This window comes from Pseudopodoces humilis, chromosome 21 (genome assembly GCF_049639895.1).
Source record: "Pseudopodoces humilis isolate 2021_Gansu_Grassland_sample_001 chromosome 21, ASM4963989v1, whole genome shotgun sequence".
Lineage (NCBI taxonomy): Eukaryota > Metazoa > Chordata > Aves > Passeriformes > Paridae > Pseudopodoces > Pseudopodoces humilis.
In genome coordinates, this window is record NC_142220.1 from 9,456,333 (window position 1) to 9,475,656 (window position 19,324).

Below are 19,324 nucleotides of genomic sequence, written 5' to 3' on the forward strand. Positions count from 1 at the left end.
TCTCAGGTATCTGACATGCAACTCTGGGAACATTTTTGGAGATGTCATGACACTCAGCTAGGAATTCAGTCAAGGCAAGCTGTCCTGTAAGGCTGCAAAGTATTTATCAAAGCCTTGAAACTGAATGATAAAAAGAGTGACTACTTTTGACCCTGATTATGTATCAGTGATGAAAGAATAATGCAAATTTTCATATAACTGGATCTCTGCTCAAAGAAAATAGCTTTGGAAATTATATGAGTGAATGTAAGTATGCATATATATATATCTATATATATATATAGATATATATAGATATATAGATATATATAGGTATATATGCATGTATGTTTGTGTGTATATGCATATATAAATATGTATAATATGTATATATGTTTGTGTATGTGTATATACACACACATATCTATATGTATGCTTAAACTGCCTTCCCAGGCACATCTACAGCTACAACAGCAGCCCTGAGGAGAAGAAGTTGGGAGTGTTGGTTGACAAGAAGCCCAAAATGCCCTGGCTGTGTGTATTAGAAGCCAGAGAACCCCTGTGTGTTGGGCTGAGCCCCCAGCAGTGTCCAGCAGGACAAGGGGGGGGACTCTGCCCCTCTGTCCCTGTCTCAGCTCAGACCCCACCTGCAGAGCTGCCCCAGCCTGGGCCCAGCACAGGCAGGAGCTGGAGCTGCTGGGGAGAGCCCAGAGGAGCCACGGAGATGCTCCAAGGGCTGGAGCCCCTCTGCTCTGGAGCCAGGCTGGGAGAGCTGGGGGTGCTCACCTGGAGAAGGATCCAGGGAGAGCTCAGAGCCCCTTGCAGGGCCTGAAGGGGCTCCAGGAGAGCTGGAGAGGGACTGGGGACAAGGGATGGAGGGACAGGACACAGGGATTGGCTTCCCACTGAAAGAGAGTAGGTTTAGATTAGATATTAGGAAGCACCCGTAAGGGTGGGGAGGCCCTGACACAGGGTGCCCAAAGAAGCTGTGGCTGTCCCATCCCTAGAAGTGTTCAAGGCCAGGCTGGATGAGTCTTGGAGCAACCTGGTCTAGTGGAAGGTGTTCCTGATGGTCTAACCCATCCCAGGAGATGAAAGCAACCCAGGTTCTTGTTAACAGATCACTTGGGTGCATTAGCATGAAATGGCACTAAATGATCAATGTGATTTTTAAGAAGTGACCATGGATTTCTCTGATGTTTGCTGATATCCACAAAGGATGATAACCCACATTTTGAGTGAGGCCACGTTGTGCAAAGTTATCAGGATTACACTGGAGACTTCATAGGAGGTAGGTGTCTGCCTGACCAGTTTAGAAAATTCAGGGTAGTTTTGGAAACAAAATGTAGACAATGACCAACTGACTATATGAGGTTACTGGTTATGCTGCCCTGGGAATGTTGGTTTCACATCACTTTCATGAACAAAAGTTGAAAATAAATCTCATTTTAGGTTTAAATGCCCTCTAAATTATGTTCCAAAGTGGCTTGAAGGATTGAAGAAATTTAACTTGAAGATCTTGCAAAGAAGACACAAGATTTAAAAGAATAATCAAAGACTAAGTGGGAGTAGGAAGGAAAGTGTAATAAGTTCTTATTGTTTGGACAGAACACTTAAGGCAATATCTATTACATTCCAAGCAACAGTTATAAGGGATAATTACATTTCGTTTCAGAGAAAAAATTATTTTCTCAGCAAAGGAAGTATTAGTTTAAATTTCCTGGTAAGAGCAAAGCAGGATGTCTGATCAGACCACTTTAAAAGTGGCTGAAAAACTTTGAAAATACCTGAAGCAAGATTTTTAATTGAATAAATAAATTTAAAATAAGCAAGGAAAAATGTAATCCTTAAAAGAATTCAGGGTAATGATCAAAATGCAACACTCAACTTCTCATTATTTACATGGCATAAGCTCTACAATTTTTATTATGTAGGCATTACTCATCTACAGATTAATGAAGGACAAAGCAGTGATTACAGAATAAAAGTGATAGAATGTCACATTTTGTGCAATTCTCTCACTTTACAGCACTGGAGGCGTTTACTCTTCACTTTCTGCCTTCTTGCTGATTTCCCGGCTCTTGGCTCGGAGCTTGTTGACCTGTGACTCTGCAATGTCAGCCCGCTCCTCGGCTTCCTCCAGCTCGTGCTGGATCTTGCGGAACTTGGAGAGGTTCACATTGGACAGCTCCTCCTGGAGATAGGAAGAAACATAAAATAGGTTTTAAAACAGTTCCACTGTGACACTGCTAGGTGAAAATATGAAAGAAAGAAAGTGAAATGAAGTAGAGACCTACTGCCACAATGTTGACCTGGGTTCAGAGCTACACAGGTGAAAATATCAACACAGAGTCCCACTTCCACCTGGTTAAAGACTGACTGAACACAGTGATACTCACAGCCTCCTCAGCTTGTCTCTTGTAAGCTTTCACCTTAGTTTGCAGTTTGTCCACTAGATCCTGAAGCCTGAGAACATTTTTCCTGTCTTCCTCAGACTAAAGAAAATGACAAGAAAGGGAAGCGTCTCTTTTACCCTCCTCTACATGAAACAGAGACTAACATTTTTATTTGACATTGCTGCCCAGTAAGACAGAAGTGATAAACTGGATATTGTAAACATGACTAGAAAGATAGTAAACTCCTGGTGCTTTCATTATTCTCCTTTTTGTGTGTGTGACTCAGGACAGAAGCTGAGGGCTACATTTTTGGTTCCAGGAATAAGAGTGTATCAACACAAAGAAGATTCCTGCCTTACCTGGTAGGTCAGTTCCTTCACCCTCCGCTCGTACTTGCGCACGCCCTTCACGGCTTCAGCGCTGCGCTTCTGCTCAGCATCAACCTCCCCTTCCAGCTCCCGCACCTGCAAGGACAAACCCATCCCTGCAGCTTCCCTGACAATGTCTCTGCAAGGACACGCTCACTCAGGCACAACCCCAGCCCTACACACCCTGGCCTCCAGCTTCTGAAGTTGTTTCTTCCCTCCCTTCAGTGCCAGCTGCTCAGCCTCATCCAGACGGTGCTGCAGGTCCTTCACTGTCTGGTCCAGGTTCTTCTTCATCCTCTCCAGGTGGGCACTGGTGTCCTGCTCCTTCTTCAGCTCTTCTGCCATCATGGCAGCCTGATCAGAATGAAAGGTCAAAGCCATTTTGGGACTGGACATATCTGCGGGAGACTACATTCATCATCAGCAATGCCAGGAGCGCCCAACTCACATCTGTGATGGCCTTCTTGGCCTTCTCCTCAGCATTGCGGGCTTCCTGGATGGTGTCCTCCATTTCACTCTGGATCTGGGAAATGTCCGTTTCCAGCTTCTTCTTGGTGTTGATCAAGCTGGTGTTCTGTTGAAGAGCATGAACATGATTTTGTTTTTGTTAGCTTGCAGTATCATATCAAGTACAGCATAAGTGTTTTTTTCATATAGATTGTGCCACATGTCATCCACCAAGGCAGGCACAGGAAAGTAACAAAAATAGAGTAAGAGAAAAGTCAATGAAATGCCTCCTCTTCAGCATTGGGGAAGAGTAATCCACTATCAACAACTGAAAAGAGGAAAAATTTTGAATGTAGATGGGATGAATCCCTTCCCAAAACATTCCATTACTTGAAATTGGACACTTTCTGTAGATTTCAGTACTTGATTGCTCAGTGGCTCTTCTGACACACACCTCATGTCAAATTCTGCTTAATAAATGCTAAAACGAGTCAGAGGAATTCATCCCCAGTTCCTTGCTAGTAAAAAAGTACATGAGGATTCCTCAGTGCTACATTTCAGCCAGCAAGAAATGGAAGTGGCTGTGGTCTCAGGGTTCCATTCCCTGACTGCACAGAGAACATGGCATGTCACTTTGAATAAAGTGTCTGAGAATGCAAATGAGGTGGAAGCATGTGGTGTCATTGTCAGCCTGGGAGAACCACCAGTGCACACACTTATTTCAGCAAAGTTCTCTTTAAGTAATGTGATGAATACTCCAGACAGGTAGACTGTCTTCCTATAAGTTGAGTATCCAGTGGTGACTGGAATAAAGCATTAAAGTTTTCTCCCAGTTACCAGGAGTATTATTCCTCACCAAATGACCTCACCTGGCTATGGAGGAGTTGCACACGCTCACTGGCATCCATTAGTTCCTGCTCAGCCACTTTCCTCGACCTCTCCGTCTGCTCCAGGGCTGCCCGGAGCTCCTCAACTTCAGCCTGCAGCAGGTTTGCTCTGCGCTCCACCATGGCCACCTGCTCCTTCAGGTCATCCTGTGACCTGAGAGCATCGTCCAAATGGATCTGGGTGTCCTGTAGAGCCGTAGAAAGAAATTATAAGCAGATTTAGAGCTCCTGTGGACTGAAAGTATTAACCAAGATATTTCTCTGTAGGCAATTTCTGTTCAAGAGACCTTGAGCACTCCCTGTGTATTTCTCAGGTTCTTCTGTGCCTCTGCAGCCTGGCGGTTTGCATGGCTCAGCTGGATTTCTATTTCATTTAGGTCTCCCTCCATCTTCTTCTTCAGCCTCAGGGCTTCATTCCTGCTCCTGATCTCAGCATCCAGAGTGCTCTGCATGGAGTCTACAACTCGCTGGTGATTTCTCTTCATCTGTTCGATCTCCTCATCTTTCTCTGCTATCTTCCTGTCAATCTCAGACTTCACTTGGTTGAGCTCAAGCTGCAGGCGCAGGATCTTCCCCTCCTCATGTTCCAGGGAAGCCTGCACAAGAAAAAATAAGAACACCTTTCATGTGACAGATACTGAACCTGAAGCACTGAGTGAAAAAGAATGCTATGTTTAGATAATATCTCTACTTTTTTAAGACCACTTCTCCTCTTTTGTCTGGGAATGGGATAAACAAGAGAGAGATCCAAGAGATGTAAGAGAGATAGAAATAATGCTGTGTACCTCAGCTTCCTCCAGAGCAGCCTGGATTTCAGATTTCTCCTGCTCAATCTGCTTCTTCACTTTCTCCAGCTCATGAATTGCCTTCCCTCCTTCTGCAATCTGCTCCGTGAGGTCGGAAATCTCCTCTGTGGGAACAAAGATCAATGGCATGGTCAGGCACAGAGCTGAATGGGAAGGAACCTGTCCCACCAAAGTGACAGGCACCTCTGCAGATCTGCAGGCACAGACCCATGAACAATGGTGGTCATGGCTGATGGTGAGAAAGGCCAGTGAGGGGAGCAGAGGGCCAGGGACTTACGCTGCAAGTTCTTGTTCTCCCGCTTCATTGTTTCCAGGTGGTCCAAGGACTCCTCATAGGCATTCTTCATCTTGAACAGCTCCGTGCTCAGAGAGCGCGACTCCTTCTGCGAGGCCTCCAGCTCAGCCTGTGTTTCCTCATACTTCTGCTTCCATTCTGCCAGGATCTGAAGAGAAACGGGGTGTGAGTCGGGCTGTGGCCATCACAGGGGCATGCTCTGGCCAGGAGTGCTGGTGCTGGAGGCCAAAAGACCTTGTCAAAGTTCTTCTGCTTCTTATCCAGAGCAGCACAGGCAGCATTGGATCTCTCCACATCAATCATCAGGTCCTCCACTTCATTCTGCAGCCTCTGCTTTGTCTTTTCCAGGGAGGCACATTTGGCATTGACAGCCTCAACATGTTCCTCTGCATCCTGCAGACGCTGGGCCAGCTTCTTCCTGGGAGGAGAGAAGCACAGTGCCACGTTAGAGCTTGGAAGGACATTACTTCTTTTACTGTCATGAGTTTGTCACTTTGGAGGTTTTGATCCAAATGCTTTCCACAATAATTTTTATTGTCCATGAGTGCATGCAGCCAACAAGATCTATCACTTCTGTGTTTTATCACTTATGAAGGATCAGGCCTGTCTAGCCCTGAAGCCTATGTTTCCCCTTCCAATCTCTTTTTCTCTCCCTCCATCTCTCCCCATTTTTTACAAAGACTGTATAACCTGGATGCCTCATCTCACTCTTGTCTTAACCCACTCTCAGAGATTCCAATTTCCCTTGACCAGTTTCCATCTTTTCCCATCATTTTTCATCCTGCTTCCCCACGTACTTGGCCTCCTCGAGCTCCTCCGTGCGCTGAATGGCGTCTGTCTCGTATTTGGTTCTCCACTGAGCCACCTCGCTGTTGGCCTTGGACAGGGCTCTCTGCAGCTCCCCCTTGGCCTCCTGCTCCTCCTCATATTGTTCCCGGAGCAAGTCACAGTCGTGGCGAGCGGACTGCAGGGCATGGGCCAGGGCATTCTTGGCCTTGGGGAAAAAAAAACAGTGTAAAAATGAATGGAAATATCCTGGGAAATCTGCCTTAATGCTGATGGGCGAGCTACTGAATGGCAGTGGAAGGTCTGGGGATTTGCAAAACAATTAACACATAGACTGTGGGGAAGGAGGAACAAAACTAGTATGGTAAAGTTTACACTGTATTACCTAAGTGGTTTTTTCCCTCCCTTTTGTTGATTCTGTTATTTCATATGTGTCTAAAGCTTCTCCCAGACAGAAGGAATCCAATGGACAACAAAGAATTTGGAGAGCCTTCTTACCTTTATCTCTTCCTCTAGATGCCTTTTGAGTTCCTCAATCTGTTGGGTGAAAGCCTGTTTTCCTCTTGACAGCTGAGAAATCAGAGCATCTTTCTCATCTACCTGGCGTGAATATTCACCTGGGAGTGTTCAAATGCGTAAAAAAATGTATGTAAAAGTGTTCATCTTGATAATAAATGCCCACATGAAAATATTTTGAGTTAAACAAAAGACTCCAGGTGCTTTTTACGTTTTTTTTTAAAGAACACAGGTAATATACAATATTCTCTTAAAAACACAAATGCCTTACTGGCTTCTGTTTGTAGCCGAGCTCTTTGAGCACTAATGTCATTAATTATGCGCTGCTGTTCCTCCTCCTTTGTCTTAATTTCACTGAGTTGATCTTCAAGGGAACGACACATCTTCTCTAGATTTGCCTGTTTGCATGAGGAATGGAAGGAAGGATGTTTAATGGTTCAGCTCATAAACTGTGAGAATCTGAAGTCTTATGAAGGAAGAAAGAATGAATGAAAAGCCAGAATTTCTCGGTTAACTGATACATATTTCTATGAAGTTTGTGTCCCCAACAGCTGTATATTCCCTGCCCATTGCAGGGCAGATGAAATGAGACGACCTCTAAACTGCCTTCAAACCCAAACCATTCTATGATTCTATAATTTCTTAATTTTCACTAATCTGTTTTCAATAGATAAAAAGAATGATGCGACACTGTAAAATGAAGAATTAATTTTAAATTCTGTTTGTCTCTCAGAGATTATATCACTGAAGTATTAAAGGAAAGAAAAGTAAAATAGGAATAAAAAGGAAATGGCAATTTCTATTATAGGAATAATTCTTATTTTAGAAGAAACTATAAAGCAATATGGTCAGTGCCTCTCATTTGTAATATTCTGAACCAAGCAATGAGACCCCAGAGTTCCTTAGGTTAGGTGTTACAGGTGAAGTTATTAGCTCTCAACCAAAGGATATAAAAATTATTTAAATAATACTAAAATATTTAAACACATTTGTATTTAAAGTTGCGAAGTGCAATAATTTATTCTAAAACATGACTAACTAAAATTTCTATGTTAAAATATAAATAATTGATTATGTTTCAATTAATGAGAAGAAATATTTGTGTACCTTGGCTTTGGAGACAGACTCCATGTTGCTGGCCAAGTCATCAATCTCCATCTTCAGCTCACTCTTCTCCTTCTCCAGCTTCTGCTTCACACGTTGCAGGTTGTCGATCTGCTCCCCCAGCTCAGCGGTGCTGTCCGCATGCTTCTTGCGCAGGGCGGCAGCCGTGGCTTCGTGCTGCAGCGTGGCCTCTTCCAGGTCCCGCCGCATCTTCTGGAACTCTGCCTCACGCTTCTTGTTCATCTCCACCTGAGCTGCTGTGGCCCCTCCTGCTTCCTCCAGGCGCTCGCTGATCTCCTCCAGCTCCCTGGACAGGTCAGCCCGATGCTTCTCTGCTTTAGCGCGAGAGGTTCGCTCTGCCTCAATTTCCTCCTCCAGCTCCTCAATGCGGGCCTGCAGAACAGGAGGGACCCTTCACACCTGTGCCCTCCTCCTGCCTGAGCTGAGCCTGAGCAAGGGAGGGGAAGGAGCAGAGACTTGCCTGCAGCTCCTTGATTTTCTTCTGAAGTTGCATGCCCAAGGCTTGTTCATCCTCAGTTTTGCTCTGGATCTGGCTGATTTCAAAGTCTTTCCTTTGGGCCAAGTGAACCGTGTTAGAGCTCAAAGGAAGAAGACAAGTGGTCCAGCCCAGCACTCAGGAGCCCCAGAGCCACACTTACTTCTTCAGTTTCTCATCCAGCTGCTGTTTATCATTCTCCAAATCCATGATGCTGTCCTGGGCCAGCTTCAGGTCTCCTTCCAGTTTCCTCTTTGCTCTCTCCAGGTCCATGCGCAGTTTCTTCTCTTGCTCCAGGGACCCTTCCAGCTAAACACAACAAGACCTTCAGTGCTCTACCTGCCAGCTCAGGCTCCATACCTGTCCTGTTCCTGCTCTGTGTCTGTGTGCTTACATCATCCACTTGCTGTTCCAGCTTGCTTTTGGCTTTGGTCAGAGTATTGACTTTGTCCTCCTCTGCCTGCAGGTCATCCAGGGTCTGCTGATGGGCCTCTTGGAGGGCTTTCTTCTCTTTGGTCAGCTTGGCAATGGTCTCATCCAGGCCTGCCATCTCCTCAGTCAGGTTTTTCACCTTTAGGAAGAAGGGAACAAATGTAAATCAAGGAAATAGATACCAAAGTTCTGTAATAGCACTCAACCCATTTTCTGGAGTGCAAGTAACAGGTTCTACCTCATACCTTGTTTTCGGTGGCGTGTTTTTCCTTCTCCACCTTGGCCAGTGTTAGCTCAAGGTCATCAATATCTTTCTTCAGTTCTGAACATTCATCCTCCAATTTCCTCTTTTTGGCTGTCAGCTCAGCATTCATCTCTTCTTCTTCTTCTGCTCTCTCTGTCAGCTCCTTAATTTTGGCTTCCAGCTGTATTTTGGTTTTGATGAGCTGGTCGCACCTTTCCTCAGCATCAGCCAAACCATCAGCTTCCTACATGATTCATTTAAAGAAAGAGTTTTCAACCTGAGGCTACTGGCTCAGATGTAATTTTAGGCTGTAGACATCTAAATGGCAACCAGTTAATCCAAATTCTTGCTGGTAAATACAGTTTTAAGGACATTATTGTTACTACATTGTTATTTCCAGGGAAAAAAGGAAGCAGTGAACTTTTTTACCATTTTTCTTGAAGAGGCAGGGACCATAAATGCCAGAGAAATACCTGATACTCTCAGCCCTTCCTGAACTTTACCTGAGCAAAATGTGTTAAGAGGACCTCCAAACAACCTTATTTGGTCAGTTGATAACATATCAAAATTGTAAAATATGTGAAGTTCTACAAAGATGCGATAGTGACTCTAAGATCAGCTCTGTCGGTCACGGCATGGTGCAAGAACATCAAAGTCATGGGATCAATCCTGATATGGGCCATTCACTTAAGAGCTCGATATCATGATCCTTCTGAGACCCTTCCAATTCAGACTATTCTGGGTTTCTAATTGCTTCTGTGAGTTATTGCATAGGATTAAAATGACATAGTATAAACTGTACTATTTGCTGGCTGAAAATTGATTATTTCTCACCTGATTTAAAAGTATAAGGAACCATCTTCAACAGTTAATTGTAGATATATGAATGTTTGCATGTTTCAACTTAGCTATTCTATATGGTAAATATGTGTATGTTTTAAAAGTAATTGATATTTTGGGATAATATGTCTTTACTGAGTAATTTGGGATGATTTTATATAGGATGTTACAAGCCAAGAACTTTAGCAATACTCACAGCCTGCACTTGGAGCTGCAGGTCATTTTTCTCCTGTACCAAGGCCACCATTTTCTCCTCCAGCTCCTTCCGCTTTGCCTCAGACTTTGCAAGCTCTTCCTTGGTTTTTTCAAACTCTTCTTTCATGTTGGCCATTTCCTTCTCAGACTCTGCACTCTTCAGCAAGGGCTTGATCTTGAAGAACAGCTTCATCCATGGCCAGTGTTTGACATTCATGAATGAACGAACGTTGTACTGGATGCAGAAGATGGACTCCCTGAAAGGTAATACCAAAATATGTTTTGGTACATATTTTAAAATCTATAAAACATATTTAATATTATGTATGTATAACATATATATTTTTACAGAAAACCTTCTAGTGTTATGTAGAGTATCAACCTGTATGGACAGTTTTGGAGTCCAGGTGTTTGGCTCACTTTTCATGGCCAATGAAAAGGTACACTTCTGTAAGATTTCTTGGCTGCTTTTATGGAAGTTATCAAAGGGAAGAGGATGCTTCTCTTGTGATAGAAATATGTCTTTATTTTTATTTAGCAGTGAACTAAAATAATTAGCTTAGGCTAGATATTGAGTTTCTGGACATATAATATAGCCACTTAATGAATTCAGCAATTATTAGGACAAAGTATGAAAAAATTCTTTGTTTCCCTACGTTGGGAGTTTACACTACTTCATGCATTTTCAGGATATACTTCCATATTGATGAACTGAATTAATGAGAAATAGATGAGATTTTTTGTGAAGCAGCTTATTTTCAGTTTTGTTCATGCCATTAGTATCTGATAAGGATTGGCCCAGCAAGCCAAGTCAAAACCTACCTTCTCTCCATCATTTTCTTGAACTCCACCCTCATCAGGTAACCCCTACACATGGCCTGGGTGCGGGTGATGAGCTGTGCCAGCTTCTCATCCCTCATCTCCTCCAGGAGTCCCAGCAGCCCAGCTTTGAAGAACACCTTGAGAAAGGGAATGTTGCAGCACATCACTGTCAGGTAGAGCAAAGTCCAGGGATGCAGTGAATGGGGGGGTTTGTACCTTGGTGTGTCCAAATTTGTACTGGGTGTGGTCCACATCGATTGAGCCAAGGAGCTTCTCAGAAGCCTTCTTGCTGTCAATGAACTGTCCCTCGGGGATGGCACTGGCATTAAGCACCTTGTATCTGTGGAATCAGAGGAAATAGAATATGGAGAAGGTCAGATTCTCGAAAGCTCAACCAAACCTGTACCAACCAATGCCATTGCTAAGATTTTCCGAAGGGGGATCGAGAGTTGAAGGCAGGTGAATAAATCTGAACTCTTACATTGTATAGAAATTGCACTCTCATGGGTAAATGTGTTTTTAGGGAAAACTGTGCATTTCTCTTAATCCAAAGATTTTTGACACAGAATGGATGCTGATTTCTCTGGGTAACCACTGATGTATTTCACATGCCATGTTACCTAAATGCCTAATTTCTAAGTGAGAACTTTATGTGGAAAAACAAAATACGTGGCAGGGAAAAAAATCAAATCTCAGTCCTAAATAGTGACAATATGTACTATCTGAGTATGTACTATATGATTATTTTCCAGCTGATGCAGAACAAGAATCAAGATACTTTCACTGTATTTGGTTTCTGTACCAGTTAGTCTAGAATGTCTTTTATTGTCCTTATTCATATGTCTGTATTGACAGGTGAAAGTCATCTTGCTTTGTTCTCCAGGTGCCTAAGTCTAAGGTAGTCCACTTCTGGATACTTAGTTAAAAATACTTTTTCTCATACCAGGATATGTATAAAGAACGGGAATAAATAATAGCCCTTTGAAAATGTCTTTTTTTCCTCAATAGCGATAGAAAGAACCTGGATGACTCACTTGGACAATTGACTTTTGTATACCTAAAGGTAGGTGCAGTGAACCTCTCTTAAAACTTCCACAGTACTTAAAACAATTAGGAAATGCAAATTATTCAGCATTTGTGAATATGATGAAGGGTAATGACAGGTAATCTGACCTCTGTTTGAAGTCAGCATAGAGGATTCTGCTGGGGAACCCTTTCCTGCAAATCCTGATCCCTTCCAGCACGCCGTTACAGCGCAGCTGGTGCAGCACCAGCTCGTGCTCCATGGCACCTAATAAATCACAGAATAAAATTGTGTATCATTTTACAGCACAGCAAAGATCAGATATATCACACCTCTGAACTTTAACAACTTACCAGGTGTTTTTGTTTCATTTGGAATAAGGCACCGCACAAAATGGGGATGTGTGCTTCTCAAATTGCTCATCAGCTTGTTTAAATTTTCCTTAGGAACAAGAACAAAGCCTTGGGTTTAAAAGTGTCACTTACACAATCTCAATACTAGGTGGAGATAAAAACACTACAATAAAACCATGATCAGTAATTTTTTTTACAGAACTTTTGGCCAGTTCTGAAAGAATATTTCCCTATATTCAGTAAGAACTCATCTTTTCTAGAAGCAAATTATTTTATACTTTCTGAACAAAAAGATACATTAGATCTACCAGTTCTTTTCTGAACAGAAATTTCTGTTTTTCTTTTCATAATGTGGTAAGTTTAGAATTATTATTCTACAGTACCCGGAAGAGAGCTGAGACTGTCTGGAAAGAAGAACCCTTCTTCTTGGCACCCTTCTTGCCACCACCACCACTGCTCTCTAAAAAATATTAAATTTTTAATAAAGAAGTGAACAAAAAAAGCACACAGAATCTGAAAAACCCTATAAAAATATCTAGCAAAATATAAAAACCCCTTAAAAATATCTAGCAAAAATATATGATGATCAGAATTTGCAAATGCAGACAGTGGTTAAAGTTACAAAAAGATACTTGAATTTTTCAGATGACAGTAGAATGAAATCTAATGACTTCAAGATGAAATTTAGAAAATGCAGTTGGGAAATAAAATGTAACACTTTGCATAGAAAGATATTTGAGGAAGTAAACTAATAGCTAGTAAATAAATCAAATGCAGTATTTATGCATTCTCACATCTAAGGGTATGCATAAATTTAACACCATGTTGATACATTTGATTGTATTCCCTGAAGTAATTTAGAATGGCCCATATTGCAGAAATCTGGTTTCTCATCTAGACTGGGTTAGTGTTCTAATACAGCAGTCTTGTTCTAAAACCTACAGATCTATTAAGGTCTCTGGGGAGTTATAATATCCTTTATTAGACTGAGATCGAAAAAGTAGATGACGTTTTGGGTTTTCAGTTTTAGAAATATAAACCTCATTGCAAAATATTATTACAAGATTTATTATTTTATGTTTCTGTAAATAATAGTAGAACTGATTTCAGAGAAATCACCTGCTTCTGCCCCTCCAGCAGATGCAAAGAGTAAGGCCAGGGTCTTCAAGGATGACTTCTGATAGAGCCCCACAACAGTTTCATTCAGAGGGTCCTTGTTCTTCTCCAGCCAGCCAGTGATGTTGTAGTCCACTGTGCCAGCGTAGTGCACCAGGGAGAAGTGGGCTTCAGCCTTGCCTTTGCCAGGCTTGGGCTTCTGGAAGTTGTTGGACTTGCCCAGGTGCTGGTCATAGAGCTTGTTCTTGAAAGAGGTGTCAGTTGCCTTGGGGAACATGCACTCCTCTTCCAGGATGGAGAAGATGCCCATGGGCTGGGAGAAATAGCAACATGTGAAAAAAGTGTGGAAGGAAGAAACAGAGGCAATGTATGTAAGAAAGAGGAATGGAAGATAAAAGTTATACCAAAAAATCCTCCTCAGTATGTGTAATCTTATGTTTCTCCAGAAAAGGCATTTTGTTAGTTGGTATGCCATCAGTTATAAAAAAAGAAGCTCCCCCATACGACCCAAGGTTGTGATGTAATAAAGATCTAGCATACAGAAATTAATTTTGTCCTTGTTTCATGAAAGTGGAAAGCAAAATGAATAAAGTAGTAGCATTAAGATATATGGAAGAGTTTAATATTCCTATATGCTCTTTCTTTGAAACAAGGAAAAAAAAGTCTTAAGAAATGTTAAAATAGAGGTTCTATAACTGAAAAACTATTAAGTATGTGGGCACCAATAACCTTCTCAATGAGCTCAATGCAGGCAGCCAGGTCCATGCCAAAGTCAATGAACTCCCATTCAATCCCCTCCTTCTTGTACTCCTCCTGCTCCAGCACAAACATGTGGTGGTTGAAGAACTGTTGCAGTTTCTCATTGGTGAAGTTGATGCACAGCTGCTCCAGGCTGTTGAACTGAAAAAGGCAAAATTTATTTGAACTTGTGAATTTCAGTTCTAGGAACACCTTCCATCTTCCAATAGGCTTTATTCTTATCCCACTAAGGTCTGCATGATTCGAATCTTGAATTTCTTGTGCTGGAACTGGACAGGTGACTGGCGTATTCCATCCTCTAATATACCTAACCTTTTAGGCCCTGGTACTGTCTCAGCATATTACTGAGCTTTGCATAGATCTGCAGAGCTTAGTTCAAGTCCATCTTTTAATTTGTTTGAATCTGTGTACATTACCTGTCTATTCCCAAGCATTCAGAGGAAATCTGGCTTCAGCATTAACAAAATCTTCCGTTCAAAAGGCATATCTTAACTTCCTTAAAGTCTCTCTCTGCTACTATTTATCAGTTGTTCAACTTTCACTTCTGCATGCAACAATAAACATCTATAATAAACACAGTCCTGTGGGATACTATATGTAATGAGAACCAGAAGGGTACTATTCCTAGAGGAAAAGCAGGATTATCCAATGAATAGAAATAACCCATAAGTGAAAAAAAGCACACCCCAACCCCCATATTATTCCAATTTCCTAATGCCTCTTCCAGGAAAGCTTTATGGAGAGTCTCCTCTTACATCAAAGATCTCGAAGCCAGCAATGTCCAGGACACCAATGAAGTACTGCCTGGGCTGCTTCGTGTCCAGCTGTTGATTGATGCGAACAACCATCCACAGGAACATCTTCTCAAACACAGACTTAGCCAAGGCACCCACTGAATTGTACACCTAAGAAAAGGTTAAAGGAAAGCTACCATCTGCAGCAAAAGAGGAAGTACAAAATTTGTAATTCAAGTAATTTTGTTTTCTATTATCACTTGTCTCTTACCTGCTGCACAGTTTGGCCCTTGGTCACGTATTCATTCCCCACCTTGACGCGGGGGTAGCAGAGGGCCTTGAGCAGATCTGCTGAGTTCAGACCCATCAGGTAGGCAGCCTTGTCAGCAACTAAAGGAACAAGCATGAGCAGGATTAGATGTTAGCTCTCCAGTGAAAGGATCTTGCAGTAATTCAGATTTCTACAGAGGCCACACATACATTACCATGTCCTTTAAAATATTGTAGTTTCTCTTGAATTTTTAATTTTTTCTGATTTAATCTATACAATTAATAAAGATAAATATTATTGCAATACTTTTACAGTTAACATGCAGGAGACTAGACAGACAAAAGGACCAATGGCCATGAAAATGGCAGATCAAACAGTCACAATTTCTGAATAAACAGAATAGGAAAGTGGCTGGTATTCAAGTATGCTGCACTGAAAATTGTAGTCAGTGAAACTCTCCTGTCATTGGAGAGAGAGAGGTAGATTAGTGAGGTATAATGCCAAAAGTATGAACAGGATATTTTGTACAACTTTCATAGCTGGACTATATTGTCCCTAAGGACAAATATCAAACACATTAAGTGTTTCCCAACTCTCATTTTATCTGCAGCTAGGTTAACAAATACAAGCATCACAGCACTGCATATACTCTGTCATCACTTTCCAATTTGCTGCCTGTCTTGTCTCACAGTGAAGCTGATAGCAGGCACCAGTGCTATTTACAGGGTTCGTCAAAGTGAGAAGGCCAGACCTCATTCTCATTATATAAGATTTATACACAGATGCTAATTTTGAGATGCATTTATTTTATAAGTTAAATGTGTTGTTGTTATTTCCAACAAGACATTTAATGCACATGTATAACAAGAAAGATGAAACAAGAAGAAAATTTCAGTCTTGTAGATATATATACGTACATACACACACACACATATATATATATATATAATATATATACATATATATGTATATGCACATGTAGTTGTATATATCTACTTTGCTTATATCATTATTTATTAGTACTTGAGAATTGCTCCTGGTTCCATGTCAAGTCTGGGAAGCTTCCAGTCAAGACAGCAGCCAAACTTTCATTACTTTTCACTGACTCCTACTCTGACAGGAAGCAGAAGCATGCTTTAGGAGTCACTGGACTTGATTTTTTGCATTGTTCAAAATAATCTACAGGTTCCATTGAGTTATGCTCTTCCAGAGAATTCCTCTGGCTAGCACCCACTGCTTTTCCACAACACTGGCACTGGGGAAATGCACAGGCTGAGTCACTCATTCTGACCCTGACATGCTGCCTTTAACTGAGTGAGTGTTCGCTGTCTTCCATGCTCTGGGATGGGTTGTGCTGGTACCTTCAGTGCCATCAGGCTCTGCCTGCTCCTCACGCTGCTTCTGCTTGAACTTCAGGTTCCCATAGTGCATGACAGCCCCTGTCAGCTTGTAGATGGCTGTTTTCTCATCAGCAGTGAAACCCAGGATGTCAATGGCGCTCTAATGAAAGAGTTGTTGGGTTGAGTACCCCAGCTGTTAAAGGTCAGAGAAATGAAACTTCACCTAAGAAAACTTCTGCTACTTACGTCGGTGGCCATCAGCTCCTCCTGGTCATTAATGCTGGGAACTGTGATTTCACCTTGACTCACGTACAGATAGTCATAGGGGTTGGTGGTGATCAGTAACATCTCTGGAGGGAAGGACAAAACCCAGCCAGGTCAAATTGGCACCAAAAGGAATTGAGTGTTGTTCCATGACCTTTGCCTGGAGGAGTTAGTGATCTTTCCTACCAATTAGCTCTGGCTTCTTGTTGGACATGATCTGATAAAAGATGTGGTAGCTCCTTTCCGCCTTGAGCTGGAAAGTGACTCTGGACTTCTCCAGCAGATCTGGCAAGGATGGTAGGACAGAGTCAAGCACAAGAAGTGGGGAAGGCTGGAAGGAAGGGGATCAGGCCAGAAGGGTGTCTTACATGTTTCAATGTCAGCAGAAGCCAGTTTGCCTGTGGCACCAAAATGGATTCTGATGATGAATTTACCCTGAAAGCAGCAGGAAAGTCAATTGAGAACTATTTTACCAATCTGGACAGCAAGAATATTCAAACTGGTGTTGACAGTTGTCCCAAGTAACAACTCACAAAACGTGAGGAGTTGTCGTTCCTCACGGTCTTGGCATTTCCAAAAGCCTCCAGCAGTGGGTTGGCGCTGATGATTTGATCCTCAAGTGTCCCCTGAAATAGAAGTCTTCTTGTCATCATCAGGCTCATCAAGAAATCGGATAGTTGCAGGTTTCTAGCCCGGGGACCTCACCTGCATTTTGCCTGATGTCTGCTCCTCCTTCTTCTTGTCCCCACTGGCTGCAATTGTTGCAAAGTACTGGATGACACGCTTTGTGTTCACAGTCTTCCCAGCACCGGATTCTCCGCTGCCCAAGCCAAGAGAGAAGCAGAGGGTGCGTGGTCAGGCAGGAGGTCCCCTGGCACCGGGCAGCCCCGCAGGGACCCGCGCAGGGGGTGTACGTACGTGATCAGGATGGACTGGTTCTCCCGATCTGTCAAAGAGACAGAAATACACTACTTAAAAAACAACAGAGAAGGAATGAAACACAGTCAGGTAAGTTGAAGGTTTTGCTTGATGTCAGCTTGACTTAAACAAGCAAACCTCCCAAGCACATCACAGAGTGCAGAGGTGTCTTTCATTTAAAACAGTAGAAACAATGTTATGAAGACAGTAAACCTCACAACAGATGTGTGTGTCAGAACCAAGAAAGCTTTGCAAAAGTCTCTTCACTTTGCTGAGACAGAGAATCCCTTCAGAGATTTCAATGGTCCAATGCCTCTGCGGCAGTCAGAGGCACTCACCAGTCAGCATGAACTGATAGGCGTTGTCAGAGATGGAGAAGATGTGTGGAGGGGCCTCCTGGCGCTTCTTGCCTCGGTAGGCCAACACCACCTCGGGGTTGTACACCGGCAGCCACTTGTAGGGGTTGACAGTGACGCAGAAGAGACCCGAGTAGGTCTGTGAGGAAGGGACACAGCACGTTGGCTTCCCCTGAGCCTGGCCCAGCAGTTGCTGAGGCTGCCCAAAGGAAGCTGCTGCTGCCACTTACGTAGATCATCCAGGCTGCGTAACGCTCTTTGAGGTTGTACAGCACGGCGGGTTCGTGGAGGTGGGTCATCATGGCCATGTCCTCGATTTTGTCATACTTGGGAGGGTTCATGGAGAAGATTTGATCTTCCTTCACCGTCAAGGTCTGTCAGAGGGCAGGAAGGTATATGCATGTCAGCTAAGAGCAGAGTGGGAATGAACGGGTGTTTGTAAATCTTGCACTTTACTCACCTCTCCCCCTTCAGTCTTGACAGTGACTTTGCCTGATTCCCTGCTTGTGATTGTGCTCTTTACATAGGATTCCTTTGCATGTACCACAAAGACAGATGACTTGGCATCAAAAGGTTTGTTCTGGGCCTCAATTCTCTCCTTTTCCGATTTTCGGAGGTAAGGAGCAGCCTCCCCAAAGATGGCCATCTCAGCGTCTGTAGACATGGCTGCTGCTGCTTACTACACGTAATGCAGCAAGTATCTGTGAGGGTAGAGAATATATTAAAATAGTGTGTGATGGAAGAAACATTTCTACAGCACATTCAATTGCTCTTCTTTAGGTATCAACTAAAGCCTTTTCTTTTTCTGCAAATTCAGTTAGTTTTGCAATTTTATTCTATTATTTTTTGTGTAGTCAGATCTTTAATCCTACTGGACCTTTGCATTTACAGAAGAATGTTTTCTGTCTTTTTGTGTTTGGAGCAGATGAAGGACACGGAGCTGTTGGAGTGAATCCAGAGGAGGCCATGGAGATGCTCCAAGGGATAAAGCCCCTCTGCTCTGGAAATAGGCTGGGAGAGCTGGGTAGTTCAGTCTGGAGAAGACTCCAAGGAGACCTCCTAGCAGCCTTTCATTACCTAAAGGAGTTCCAAGAGACTTGAAGGGGAATTTTAGACAAAGTCCTGGAGCAACGGAACAAAGGGGAAGGGCTCACAACTGAAATAGGATGAGTTTAGATTAGATATCAGGAAGAATATTCTTTATAACAAAAAAAAATTACTTTGCCTTCTTAGCCAGAGATGAGCTTCACAATACAAACTGGTGCTATCAATTTAAATGAATGGATGCAATTTCCTGACTGGTTTTGTCTCTAACAACATGTTCTTCCACTTGATTAATGTTATAACTCAAATGAGACCATGCCACAGAATAATCACATAAGGTTGAAAAATGGTCCCAGTTTTTCACCAACAATTTTAACACTGCTTATATTATCTCACATTTCGTTACAAGATTCCTAACAGGAATAATACTAATTATTCCTATGAGGAATAAGATTGCTATATTATATATCTTAGTATATGCTATGTCAATACATATATTATGTTATTATATATTACAGTAGGTATAATATGT

The 19,324-nt window shown here is 42.5% G+C and overlaps 1 protein-coding gene across 1 annotated transcript; it reads right to left on the reverse strand.

The window, feature by feature from the left end:
• Positions 1–1,542: 1,542 nt before the first annotated feature.
• Positions 1,543–18,427, reverse strand: LOC102105813 (myosin-1B). The gene is made up of 38 exons (XM_088065593.1): positions 18,209–18,427; positions 17,979–18,122; positions 17,731–17,887; positions 17,393–17,420; positions 17,180–17,294; positions 17,008–17,100; positions 16,843–16,909; positions 16,661–16,759; positions 16,457–16,560; positions 16,232–16,370; positions 14,871–14,989; positions 14,621–14,770; positions 13,836–14,006; positions 13,110–13,419; positions 12,374–12,450; positions 11,991–12,078; positions 11,787–11,904; positions 10,830–10,953; positions 10,614–10,750; positions 9,793–10,048; positions 8,758–9,000; positions 8,475–8,651; positions 8,244–8,389; positions 8,066–8,156; positions 7,588–7,977; positions 6,752–6,878; positions 6,463–6,581; positions 5,976–6,172; positions 5,413–5,596; positions 5,161–5,326; positions 4,863–4,987; positions 4,365–4,673; positions 4,060–4,263; positions 3,192–3,317; positions 2,927–3,097; positions 2,735–2,839; positions 2,379–2,474; positions 1,543–2,173 (listed from the first exon to the last, which is right to left on the reverse strand). Exons 1-38 carry the CDS (start codon positions 18,410–18,412, stop codon positions 2,021–2,023), a joined length of 5,829 nt encoding a protein of 1,942 aa, XP_087921719.1. The 5' UTR covers positions 18,413–18,427; the 3' UTR covers positions 1,543–2,020.
• Between the last annotated feature and the right edge of the window lie 897 nt (positions 18,428–19,324).